General features: G+C 31.7%; 1 protein-coding gene across 1 annotated transcript in view; it reads right to left on the bottom strand.

The window, feature by feature from the left end:
• Nucleotides 1-2023: 2023 nt before the first annotated feature.
• The window catches only part of LOC124361363 (protein SCO1 homolog, mitochondrial), a 19759-nt gene continuing 7470 nt past the window's right edge, over nucleotides 2024-14312 (bottom strand). The window contains exons 2-6 of the mRNA XM_046815411.1: nucleotides 8324-8520; nucleotides 7474-7696; nucleotides 6545-6742; nucleotides 5243-5451; nucleotides 2024-2320 (exon numbers count right to left, since the gene is read on the bottom strand). Coding sequence (XP_046671367.1) covers nucleotides 2135-2320; nucleotides 5243-5451; nucleotides 6545-6742; nucleotides 7474-7696; nucleotides 8324-8520 — 1013 coding nt within the window. The 3' untranslated portion in view covers nucleotides 2024-2134. The remainder of the gene's footprint in view (nucleotides 2321-5242; nucleotides 5452-6544; nucleotides 6743-7473; nucleotides 7697-8323; nucleotides 8521-14312) is intronic.

Raw genomic sequence — 14312 nt, forward strand, 5'->3', positions numbered from 1 at the left:
AAGGTCCTGAGACTGTTTTTGTTAGGAGCGGAAATAGAGAAAGTATTATACCAAATGACCATATTTACAGTACGAGAAGCTTCGTAAATAAATCGTTTAAAACTACCAAAAGTCAACAGATCTATTTTCCGTCATTCCATTCAATACCTAGGCCCTAAATTTTTCAACCAACTTCCGCTTCAAATAAAGAAACTCAACCAATATGAAGTACTTTTGTTAAAAAGACAGTCGCTTGGCTTTATGGTCAGAAGGATGTAAGGTGTTTCACCAACGTGCTAGAGTAGTGGTTTTCAAGCATGTTTTAATGAATATCTCTGCCCACAGATGCTACAGCGGGCATACAACTTGTAATAAGCATAATGCTAGACTCTAATTAGTTTATTTTAGATAATTTAGTTTAGATTTTAGTTTAGATTAACTAACTAATCAGTTAATTAATCATAGGACTGGTTGCTGATTAAGGAATTGGAATTTATATATGTTTGTAATTGGCCAAACTACTTGTAAAATTGGCCAGTTTTTTTTCTCAATGGTTCAAATAATTGTATTGTGGAATTTCTATATGGGAAATAAATTCATTTATTCATTTATTCATTTATTCATTATAAATACAGTCATTTAATACTCTCCCCCCCAAATAAATACAGTCAAGAGCTTGTCTGTGAGCTGTCTGCAATAAAATTAACATTGAAAAAACTTCTTTCTATATTGTTGGAATCTACAGACCAAATAACAATTTTGACTAAGCATTAGAAATTGTATCAACCACCCTTGACTCTATATGTACGTGGAATAGCCCAACTGTAATTATGGGTGACATCAATATTGACTGTATGTATGTCATTGCTCATCTATTTCTCTTTCCAAATTTTTCTATTTCTTTTTTTTTATATACAAATAACTTGTATTTAGCAACACAGCTGACAACAAAATAAGGTTTTTCATAGTAACATTTGAGAAGTCAAATGCACTTAAAATTATACGTAAATTGATTATTTTGGTATAGTGGCTTGTCTGATTTAATAAATTTGTAATAAACTGCTGTCTGGTCATATAAGGGTGGAAAAGGGATTATTTTTTTCTACGAATACTAATTTCCTTTGGTAGTTTTTTTTAATTAGTGCAATGTTAACTATCATATTTTGAATCTATGGTGTAAAATAATAAATTCCATAACTATACTATTTAGTTAAAATTTACTAAAATTACTTTGCATATGAAGTATTATTTCCAGTATTTACATTCAGCTGTGCAAAATTGAACAAAAGTATGAAAGTTTATACAATTATTTTTAGAACTTGTAAGAATAAGTAGCTAAATATATTTCACAAGACATAATATTGTAACACAGTTGAACCCACCAAAAAATTTTACGCTGCCAAAGATTTTATAACATTCTTCTAACTTTGATTTTCTTTAAGTACTGAAGCACTATTTTTAGATGCTGGTTACAATAAAGCATTCTAAGGTATTTGCAGTCCCGATTAAAAAGGTTACACATTTTGAACCCATATTAATTTCATCTTCAACATAGCTGTTGAATATTCAACATCAACTTTTAAGATTTTGTCTTATTTCATGCTCCATAAGATGTTTTGTTACTATTTTTTAACATAAAAAAGAACATTTAGGTTGATTTCAAAGAAATCTGCATATTTTTGTCTTTAGTTGTCTTTTTAGATATTTATTACATGCTTATACCTGGACAAACAAAAAATTATTTTTATAACATATTTTGTAATTACATAAGCCAAGCTTAAAAATTACTTTATGTAATAAATCCTGAATTATTAGAATTATATGCTCATCCCTGATCATTAGTCCTGGGAATCTCAACATTAGCACATTTCGAACAAAAAACATCTGTAATTCTTATATTACTTTAAACTTTTGTATATGATTTTGGATTGAGACTGATAAGACAACAAAAAGTCAACAGTAATAAAAAATTACAAAACATTTAAAACCATCTCCAACTATTCATTCTTAATGTACAATATAAACACTGTAAATAAAATACTTGTTCTGTTAAATAGTTATATTTTATTACAAAATGTTATTTTACAAAAAAGAATTACTTCATGAGATTGTTTTGAATCTAAATACGGTTCTCAGATGCAATACTTTTAACATTTTAAGCTGTCAACTTGCTGTGAGTTCCAAACGGATTGGCAATCCACGATTTATCGTTGACCATCTTATACTTGGACATGTTGACTAGGACACTGTCTGCGATCTCTTGTGCATTTCTGTTCTGTCCGTAGTAGTCAATGAAAGTTCCTTCAGGGTCCACCAGGTATATAATTATAGTGTGGTCCACCTACAAGCAAACGTAAACTTTCAGTTATTTATAACAAAGCCAACTACAGACGATTTAACTCAATCTGCAGTTATGTTTAAAAAAGCCATTGTTAATTCAGAAGCTGACATCACTTTACTAAATTGCCCCTAAATTCTTGATACAAAACTATTTTGTATGACCAAATGTACCATGTTACATGGGCGTACATAAAGGGGGAGAGAACAGGGGGCACAAGCCCCCCCCATATTTTGAAAGACAAACATTAAAATTGCACTTAGTAGTTTTTTATTATTTATACGGTCTTAACCCTTTGAAGTGCCACGGTATTTTCCAAAGGCATATGCATAAAGTGCCACACTGTTTTTCGCATATTTGTAAGCTTTTAGGAAAAAAAAGCTGTTGTAAAGTAACTACCAAACAGATTTCCATCATTTTGTTGTTGTTTTTTTTTTCTTTTTAAATGCAGAATATGAATACATATTGTTACAAAATAAAATTTGATTTATAAAAATTTCAGTATTTATAAAAAGGTTTTTTACTTTTGAATAAAAAGTTAAGTTTCGACCTATTTTGTGTGTATACTGTATTTTTAAGATTTTTTTCTTATACCATGATAAAGGCCAAATAATTCTAAATAAAACTGATGTGTAATATCTTATTCTAGAATTTTAAAAACAGTGCATCATATGTATTAACAAAATGCTGCCCGGTTACCGACATTTTTATAAACTGTACTTCATTTGTCAGAGTTTAGAAATTACTTAGTAATGATGTAGTTTTACCAATAAATCTAATAAAACATCAATACAACACAAATACATATTAATTAGTAAATGTAGAAACAAATACTTGCTAACATATTTACATTAAAAGTTTACATTTACTAAATAATAACCCTAATAATATTTACACTGAAAAGTCACGTTTTTCGCTTGGGACACAACTCAAATCACTTACCTTGCTTTTGTAAAGAAATACAACAAAATACTGTATAAGTTACTATTTTATTTTTGTATTTACTCAAATGCTTGGTTATCGGCACATAAACAACAAGAAAGGCCGTTACGCAACACGGTACTCGTTTGCTACGTCGTGTGACTTGGAAGACAGAATCATCGCACAGATCACTTCGGTATTATCACAGCCCCACTATTTTTGGATGAGTTTTCCTTATCAGAGATTAAAATAAACTTCATTATAAGTTCCTCCTTCCATAATGAATCGAAAAATATTTGATGATTCATACTTCCTATCTCCAAATAGACACACGAATGACCTGACATTTTCGAATAATGAAACGTTGTTCTTATAGTTTATGATTTCATTGATTGTCGTAATAACTTGTAAATTCTAAAATAGGTTAAATAAGTCAGTTTGTTTTTAATACTGTAATTTATTTTATCCCCGATAAGTAAAAACTCGTCCAAAAATAGTGGCCTCTTGATAAGTACCCAAACAACATAAGTTTCACAGATAAAATAGTAGAGAAACAACATAAAACTTGTATTTATTGATAGTTTGGAACCTATTGAATACAGCTGTCTGGTTATTTGGCCAAAATAATCTTGTACTATATAAAATATTATCGAAATACGAAACGTCAAAATTGCGACGCTGGCACTGCACTTTTCGTACCGTCAAAATTAGGGACGCTGTGGCACTCAAAGGGTTAAAGAACAACAATTTCCCACAGAATGATTCCCGAGCAAATAATTTTGGAGGGGATTTTAAATCTAAACCAGCCAGTGTGCCCCCCCCCTCCCAAAATAACCTTCTATATACGCCACTGTCATATTAGGAGGGTGGGATAGGCATTCCTATGGAACAAAAGACAGAGAGAACAACAGTCTGAGATAAGACTGTACAGTACAGCACCGGCACAATGCCATGCAAACGCTAAATTAACCAATAATTTGCCAGACTAAATTACTAAAATGGTTCATACGACTCAAATCTGTTTTGCTTTGGGTGTTGTCATATTTAGTGTTTCTAGTAGTATGCCAATTTATTATGATACCTTTATAGCTGTAGTATATCTTGTCAATAACTTAACTACGGCATGAGACGTCTTAACTAATTCGAAATGTAACTATTTGCGACCACTTACCATAAACAAAACTAACATTTTTTTATCAAAATCTTCTTCTTGACAATTCTATTTTGTATGCCTTTTTACATGTATAGGTTAACCATATGATCAAACTTTATCATATTGTTCACCAGGTAAAAACTAACAAACCGTTTGTGAGATAATTTTTCCAAAAACACACATACAGACAGACAACTTCTAAACTAAGTCAAACAGGACTCATGTATTCATTGTCACTTTATATCTGTTGAACAACGTGGTCAAGTTTGACCAAATGGTTGCAAGACAGCTTTATATGTGGTTAATTTTCCAATTTACTCTTAACGTCTTCTTATTGATTTTGTGAAAAAAACAAATTACAACTACAGACCAAAGAAAGAATTACTGTAGACTGGACATTGGCAAGTGAAGGACTGGTATAATGGTAATGTCACCTATGAGGAGCGGGGAGGAAATTTCACTAATTTCATTACTGTAAATTGTTATAGTACTAGTCTATTATGTGCACTTCAAAAATGGTAATTCATTTCAAAAATAATTACAAATTTGCTGTATTTTACATATTTTATGCAAACAATCAACAATTTGCAATGTAGTTTATACTGTACACCTTCAAAATTTGTAAATATATACTCTTTTTTTTTTTCACTAACTACCCATGTAATGGCCCTGTATGAGAATGCCTGGTTAATTTCTTTCTAAGATTGGTCTGAGATTACAACACAAAGTTTATGTTTAAGAAGTCTTTTTAATGCAATTTACTAGTTTAAGTAAGACTGGACGGTATATGTAGTTTGTGTACCCAAGCAGTGTAATCTAACATATTTGAGCAACAACGAGTTGGAACTCACAATGTAATCGTCGTCCTCACCACGTGGACCGGCGCTGAAGTAGACTCTGTAAGCATGACACACTTTCTGTATCTGGTCTTCGGTACCAGTCAGACCGATGAAGCGAGGAGAGAACTCTCGGACGTACTTCTTCACCACTGCCACCGAGTCTCTCGCAGGGTCGACTGTGATGAACAGCGGCTCTACTTTCATCGCTTCCTCGTCCTTGTCTGTCACAGATTGTTCAAATATTACTTTCATGTAAAACAATTATTTAGCTTAAAAACTATAATAGTTAATTAAGTTGTACAGGCCTAATATTATTGACAATACATCTCTACAGTTACAATAATTAAAGTTTTTATGAACACTAACTACTGCGTAGCAAATATGATTTTTTCAGATATTTGCCATCGTTCAGTGATACAAAAAAATCAGTAACACTACGTTTCGAGATCTGCAATCTGATCTCTTCCTCAGGTAAATAACTAACCTAACACATAATTACAACCTAGGTTAAAATAAACAAATCATACCAGAGCGTTGTGACACGCGTAAGTCAGAATTCAAAACTTCACTAACTCTAAAACATGCACTAAATAAAAAAACTAAACACAGCATTCATTATTGAAACTGAACTACAGAATACAGGTCACAATAGCTCTGCATTCGTCAACCAACCACCTACGACTGATCAGAGGCCAAGGTCATTGCAGATCTTGAAACATAGAGTTACTGATTTTTTGTATCACTGAACGATGGCAAATGTCTGGGAAAATCCTGTTTCCTTCAAAATCATTTCATCGTCAAAAACAAACTTCAAACAAAGAACTACTGTGTGATAAGAGATGAGAAACTCAGTAAAAAAACCAAATAGACATGGTATTTAAATGAAATATTCTAACTTTTTTTATGACAACTTTGACATTAGTATAAATCATTCTTTTTCAATTTTTTTGACAAGTTAACAGATGTGTGTCACAAAAGCCTAAAAGCAAGCTATAACAAAATATTTAAACACTTTCTAAAAGATTATTTCAGTGTTAAAACAATTTACCTACAACAAGCCTGCACAAATTTTAATTCAAAACCTGTGGTAATTTAAAAAAAACATTATTGGATAACAAACAACAGTCAGAAAACAAAACAAGATAGATGTAGCAATATAAATGTAACAAGTTGTTTATTTTTTTATTAGAGACCAAAAGTTTAAAGGGATGGAATTGGAAACACTGTGAATGACCAAGTCTTACAATAAATATTAAACATAAAAGTAAAGATCTAATTTAAAACGTAAATAATGTTTTACTCATTTTTACTAACCAAGTATATTAACCACCTCTGCTAGTTTTTCCATCTCTTCAGGACAGATGTCGGGGCAGTGAGTGAAACCAAAATACATTAAAAGCCACTTTCCAGCAAAGTCCTCACTTTTCACGGGCTTGTTGTCGTGGTCGACAAGATCAAAGCGGCCGCCGATGGCAGTTTTCCCAATCATTCTCTTTCTCTCTATGGCAAGAGCTGAAAAAAGAATATTTTTAATTGAGCAACCATATAATAAGAACAGACATTATTTTGGAGTTATGCAAAATTTATTTAATACCATTTAATTGGCAGGAAACATAGGCCAGGTGAAAATGGAATTTGTTTGAAAAATATTTATCCATTCATTAAAACTGAATACTTTGGGCTAAATTAAATGTAAAGCTTGTAATCAGCTGTTTAAAACAATATATGATACATCATATTTCAGATTTAAACACTCTATGACGTCATTGTAAGCATCGGTTTACGCATCGTGACCTTGATTTCTTACACACAACTAATGCTGGGAGGGTTAAAAAATATTATCAAGTATTTCCAGAAACACTGATAAATTGTCTAACAATAATTATTAAATTTAAGATCACCGCCGGATTAATAAGTGACCAAAAAGAACTTATGGACCTAAGATAACATTCTCACAGGAACAGAATACACTAAACAGCTGTTTTTCAATTGTATTTTTGTAAATTTAATAATTTTACTTGATCTACTTAGTTTGTATCTTTCACTTAAGTTAGTCAACTTAGTACATTGTTAAAACTGATAAATAAAATAACAGTGAAAAACAAATCTACTTTCACATTAACAAAGTGCAAGTTCTACAGACAGTGTCCAAATTAAAGCTTAAACGTTGAAAGTAATATTGTTTGCACATTTGATGAGATGAATTCAATGTTTAATCTTGTTTTATATTAAAATAAACTTACCTTTGTCCTTTTCACCTTTCAAATACAACATGAAAACCAAAAGCGAAGAACCAATCGCTGCAGTGATACCCATTGATTTCCATGTTATTGGTCCTATACCTTTTGCCGCTTTCGGTTGGCCTTTTGGTAGAGGCGCATCTGCGGTATAAAATCTACACTGGGCCGTAGCTTTATTAGACCTTACAGGCCATTTAGTATTAATACTGTAGATTCTGTAGGTAACCTAAAAAATACAAACATTTTAGAGAACAATTTTAGCTTTTGAATATTAAAAGTTCATTGTAAACACATAATTATAGCTTTATTAGCAAAAGTAGGAGATCCAACAGCTAACAGGGAATGAACCACTCTTACTACACAATAAGTAAATGACAAAAAATGCAGAATAATTTTATAAAACATTACGGTAGTAATTATAACTTTGGAGGAATAATCATAAACAAATTATCTACATCAATGCTGTATCTACAAAAGTATTGATGGTGATCATAAGATCATCAATGATGTTGCTTCTCTTTATTGGAAATTCATCCATGAAATAGTCAGCCAGTATGATATTTTTTCCTCTGGCTAAAAGTGATGAACTTGGTTTCTTCAGTGTTGGCTGTCATTTTGATGTCATGACACCTATGTAGCATTGAGTCCACAGAACGTTGCGAGATCATGCAGTCATCAATCAAAGACACTTCCAGGTACAGTTTAATGTCATCGGCAAACATTAGAAAGGATACGTTGAGTTTCCTACAGATCATTGATATAGATAGTGAATAAGTGAGGACTCAACAAAAGAACCTTGTGGAACACCTGAAGTAGGACAGAAAGCAGATGATGTCTCAGATATACGGCGTACAGTCAGCATCCATTCCATGAGGTAGCTTTTAAACCATTGCAACATCAACCCAGTGATTTCACGACTCTCAAGCTTGGCCGGTAGGTGTCTGGCTAATCCTGTCAGAGAGATCAATGTAGACAGCATCCATTTGGCTATTCCTACCAAAATCTTGCAGCACTTGGCTTTAGAAGGATAGGATATTTGTGACTGTTGATCTACCAGAAGTGAGATATAATTGATAAATAAATAAATAAATAAATAAATAAATAAATAAATAAATAAATAAATCTTTATTTGTCGTTCGAATTCTTACAATCATTGACAATGTCATATTGCAGCCTAGGGCAAGGTCAAAATAAAACAATTTTATCAAAATAATTTAAACTTAAACTAACATACAAAAAAGAAAAAACAGTGCTTTAGTAGCATAAATTAGTCAGTGAAGGTTAATTTAAAATAAACTAGGCCTAGATATATAAATTAAATAGTAAATAAACAATTGTCAAAATTTACATATAAAAATTATTATATATCTAAAATGTAATGTTTTTTAATTCTAAAAACTCGTCTAAACTATAGAAAGGGTGTTTCAAAAGCCAACTATAAAAGAGCTTAGTGAAGGTTTTATGTGGATACTTATTTACCAGAGGTTCCAAAAAATTATAGATTTTCAGGGATGTTACCATGTGACTATTTAAGGTTTTACTGAGGCGGTGATAACCAATTGCAGCATTGTTTTTAGTTCTAGTATTGTATGAATGAATTTCGTTATTAAATTTTAAAAATTTTGGATTTTTTAGAATATAGTTAATTAAATCAAATATATATAGATTGATAACCGTTTGAATCTCTAACAGAATAAAAAGTGGTTTACAATGTTCCAGCGGTTGAGAATTAGTCATTAGTCTAATAGCTTTTTTTTGAAGAATTAAGATGTCTTCAGTTTCCTGAGCAGTTGCCCCAAAATATCAAACCATATCGAAAAACTGCTTGGAAATACGCAAAATAGGCAGTCCTCACATAGTTTTTAGGAACAGCACTCTTAAGGCGACTTAACAGGTAAATAACTCTAGAAAGCCTTTGCTTATATATTCTGTATGTTGGTTCCAGTTTAGTTGGTTATCTATATACATTCCTAAAAATTTTATATTGGAGCTAAAACTGTTATCAAGAGGGGCCAAATAAGGTTTCAAGCTAAAAATGATATTTTGTGTCTTTTCTTCATTTAATAGAAATCCATTAGATCGAAACCACTGGGAAAGCACCTATTAAGGTTTCATCTGAAAATTTTGAAAGTTCTCCAATGTTATTTGCAATGTTAATAAAAGTTGTATCATCAGCGTAAAAGTATTGTTTTAGCTGTCACTGAGAAAGGTAGATCATTTATACTGATTAAAAATAGAAGTGGTCCAAGGACAGAGCCCTGTGGGACACCATATTTTACTGTTATGTCCTTGGACCTTACCCCATTGATGGTAACTATCTGTTGTCGATCATGTAAATAAGACTTGAAAAATTTTCAATGTAGGATCTGAAAACCCGTAATAATTTAGCTTTGTGATAAGATCACAATGGTTAACACAATCAAAGGCTTTGCTAAGGTCACAGAAGGTGACCTGAGCAAAAGCCTTATTTTCAAATACCTGATTAATTTGTCTAATCAAATCATCTATTGCATCAACAGTAGATTTAGTCTTTCCTAAAACCAAACTGAGATGCATTTAAAAGATAATTGCTCTCCAAGAAATCAACAATCTGTTCGTAGACCAGCGTTTCAATTAGTTTTGATAGGACTGGAACAACAGAAATGGGACGATAGCTCCCAGGCTCATCCTTTGGACCCTTTTTATATATTGGGCAAATTCTGGAAACTTTAAGTTGTCTAGGAAACACCCCCTCTTTTAGTAATTGGTTGATACAGGTTGCTAGAGGATTTACCAAACTTAAAGCTATTTTTTTTAATAAGTTATTTGACATATCGTAAAAAATCAAGGCTGTCAGAATTTTTCATTTTTTTAATGGCTTTCAAAACGTTTCTCTGGAGTTATATTTTTCCAAGAAAAGTACTGGTTGGACACAATAGCTGGCAGCAACTCATGACTTTGAACATTATTTACAGATGATTCTATGTTTCGTTTAACTTCATTTACAGAATTTACAAAATAATTATTGAAAGTATCAGGATCAATGTTGGTTTTGAAATTATTAACTTGAACATTATTATTTTTTATAATATGCCAAGCCGATTTGCATTTATTACTACTTTGCTCTATATAATTTACATTACTAGCTAGTTTTGCTTCTTTGATGGACTTTTTATACTGATATTTTAATTCGTTATATACCTATCTCTTAAGGAAACATTTTGATTATGATTGCCCTTTATCAAGTCACTAAGAAACAATAATTTTTCTTTCATTTTCCTTAAATTGTCAGTATACCACATTTTATTCTTTTTTTTTGGATAATTGTTCGGTTTTAATTTTTTTAATACTTTAAAAAAATTTATATTGTTAATGATAACAGTGAACAGAGACTCAAAACATGTATTCCGCACCATTGAATTTAGTTAGATATATTAAATTTTTCCAGTCATAAGTAGCTAGCTTTGAAGATAGATTTTCAAAATCACATTGAGGGATAAACAATTTAATGGGATAGTCAGTTCTAGAATTATTGTAATCGTTTTTAGTAAATGTTCTATTTTTCATCCTAATGTTGACAGTGATGCCATCATGATCAGAGAATGGGAATTTGAACGTACTGACTGAGGCTGTCTTGAGAGAATGTCTTCTTATAAAGACATTATCTAGACAATTTTTTCCTCTAGTTGGTGTATTATTTAAATAGTAAAAATCATACTGTCTTAAGATATTAAGCAGTTTGCTAACTGTTGCAGTGTTTTTTGTAACATCAAAGCAAAATATTAACATCGCCTCCCAATATAATATCACAATTAGTCTTTTGCGTAATATATGACAGCAATGTGTCAAGAGTGCATAAAAATATATTGGGGTCACCATTTGGAGAATGATACAAAGATACTACCAATATTTTAAGATCATCAATAAAAATAGCAGAGGCTTCAAAGTTTAATTCATCACAAAATCCACTAATGTCCCACTCCCTAGATTGAAATTTACCATTTACAAATATGGATGTCCCCCTCTAATGTGGTTCTGTCTGCAATATGCAGCTGCACAGTAAATAATTATCCGGAAATGATAATTTAATTTCATCATATCCAAGCCAATGTTCTGACAGGCAGATTACATGCACATTAGGCATACTAATAAAAAAACTTGCTAAGACATCAATTTTATTTTTAAACCTTGTATATTTAAAAATATTATGTTAAACTCTATGAAATGCTGGTTAGATGGATTTCCAGAAAGAGTGCGGAGTTCAGTGATTGAGCTAGTTCCTGTTTTACATTGGCTAAATTGGTAACTTATTAATAGTTGGGTTAGGTGAAAAGACATGATTGCTTATCCATTAATGTATTGCTTAAAAAGGTCTCACAACATCAAGAACCAGACCTTCGAAGACTTTGCTCAAACAAAGTTATCCACTATGTTGCTATTTTCTTTCTTTGAAGTAGACACCACAAACCCTTCTTTAAGTACTGATGGGAGAATTCCAAATGATGAGCTTTTATTAAACACAAGATTGTACAATTAGAGTTAAAACGGCATGACAGTGTCTAAGGGCACCAAAAGGGATTCCATCAGCAGGATCAAAAGCTTCTTGCACGCATCTTCAAGATTACTATATTGCTATAATTACGCCTAGTGATATCTTATATAGCTGACGTTGGCTGAGAAATCCCCCCCCCCCACCCCCCCCCCCCCCCACCCCCCCCCCCCCCCACCCCCCCCCCCCCCCACCCCCCCCCCCCCCCACCCCCCCCCCCCCCCACCCCCCCAGAGCCCTCATAGCGTTTTCTTAGAGCTGAGTAAATGCCCAATAGTAGCCATACCATTATATCTTATGAAAATTTACCAATAAATTTAAAGGTACCTTATTGGATAAAATATCCAATCTGCTGCAATTTAAAACAAGTTTCTATAACTGGCTATTAGAACATCCCCTTTATAAAATAGATGGACTTTTTTGTTCAATTGATCCAATAGACTTTTTAGAACTTTGCACGAGGCCTGTTACAAATCACCCAATTTTTGTTAATCATGTTTTGCTGGGTCTTTGCTTGAAGGATGTATACCTTTAGCTGATGCGGAGAGAGGCTGTTGTTGACAGGGGAGAGTAAAAAAAATTTTTTTATTGATGGGGTACTGTTTGGTATTCTATATTGGGATAGTTAAATCAGTTAAATGGGAGGGTTATTATGGTTTAAAATCATTATGTATGATTTATGCAGGGAATTTTTTTATGATTGTTGGATTTTCACAAGGTGTAAATCTTAACATTGTATTAGTTATGTAAATATTTTTAGGTTGTAGATTAGACATATTTTAATAGTTGTAATTTGTAATCCTTTTTAATATTGTGTTTGATTGATTATAAAAATACTGATTGACCCATGTTTTGAATATGTGATGGAACTTCCAGTGTAGGACTAAGCTTATCTTAGCAGCTTTAAATGACGATTGTCAATGATTCTTTTGTGATTCTTATGGGCAAGATAAATAATAAATATTGATTATTATTATTACTTGAAAGAGTTTTTTAAAAAGTTACGAGCAAAATTTAAATGGTTGTCTTAGTACTTATTTTATATTATTGCATTTCATTTTGTTTATTGATTAAATAAATATTTTTTAAATCTGTTGTAAATTTTTAGAATGAGTTTGTTTTATTTGTACTGTACTAGGCTTCCTTACTGAATACTGACCACTTTTTATTCAATCTTCATTTTTTTTCATTCCGTTTATACAGTGATGAATTTAGATATATGAATATTTTAATCTAACCACTTCAGATAGACGAAAAGTCGTCAAAGGGGTTTTTAGTTAAGTTATAAGAGTAATTAAATGTTATGTCATACAAACTTTGTACATAATGTTCTTCTTCTCAGATTGTGACAAAATCTAATACGATTATACATGCAGAAGCCTCCATGTTGATGTAAACTAGGAGGGGGGGGAGGAGAGGGTGGTTGAGGGTTATATAATTCCTTCTAAAAAGCCCTTAAAATTAAATGCTTTATAACAGCAAATCAAACCTTTTTGAAATATAGGATTTTAAAATTTAATTTTTAACACTTAAATCAGGCCTATGTTAGATGAATTTAAATTTAGGTTTATTTCCATAGTCCCCCATGTTAGTGTGCTCTTCAATCAGATTATTATCCCCCGTAGAAGCCCAAGTTTCTAGTTACACCACTGACAGAAGGAGTGACAAATTACAAAACACCATGATCTACAAACACATCTGTGACACAGACTAGTTGGTTTGTTTACTGCCGTTATGTGGGGTTTGTCACGTTTATTGGAGTCCTTACCCGCAGTAATTGTTGTGGACGCTTTATTTTCAATCAGTGTGTGGATTTGACCACACAGCATGTCCTTGTGAATAGCCTTGCAATTAAGTAATTTTGATGTATCACATTTTCTTGTTCCTCTTTCTAAATGTTTAATCCTTATATTAAAGGGTTTTGTGACTTGAATAAATACTTTTGGTCACAAAAATGATGGCCAAGTAATATATTGATTCTTTTATTTTTTTTTTTAACTAACAACATGTGTAAAATTTGAAAACTGATATTGCAGTAACATACGATTTTGTCATTCCTCTCTTGAATTATACAGAGGGAAAGAAAAATCCTAATACTAAAGAATTGGTATATTTTTAAATTCAGTTAACTGCAGGTTGTTAACTTGATTACAAGAAGACATATTCTTTTTCTGAAGTAGAGTTTAGTAATTTTAAACATATCATTACCCAAATTTTAATAAATTTTTGAGGCGTTGGGTGCTGGTTGTAGAGTTTCAAACATTTATTATATCAGTTTGTAAACGACTATTGATGGAAAAAAAAAAAAAAAAAA

Source organism: Homalodisca vitripennis, chromosome 4 (assembly GCF_021130785.1).
Source record: "Homalodisca vitripennis isolate AUS2020 chromosome 4, UT_GWSS_2.1, whole genome shotgun sequence".
Classification (NCBI taxonomy): Eukaryota; Metazoa; Arthropoda; class Insecta; order Hemiptera; family Cicadellidae; genus Homalodisca; species Homalodisca vitripennis.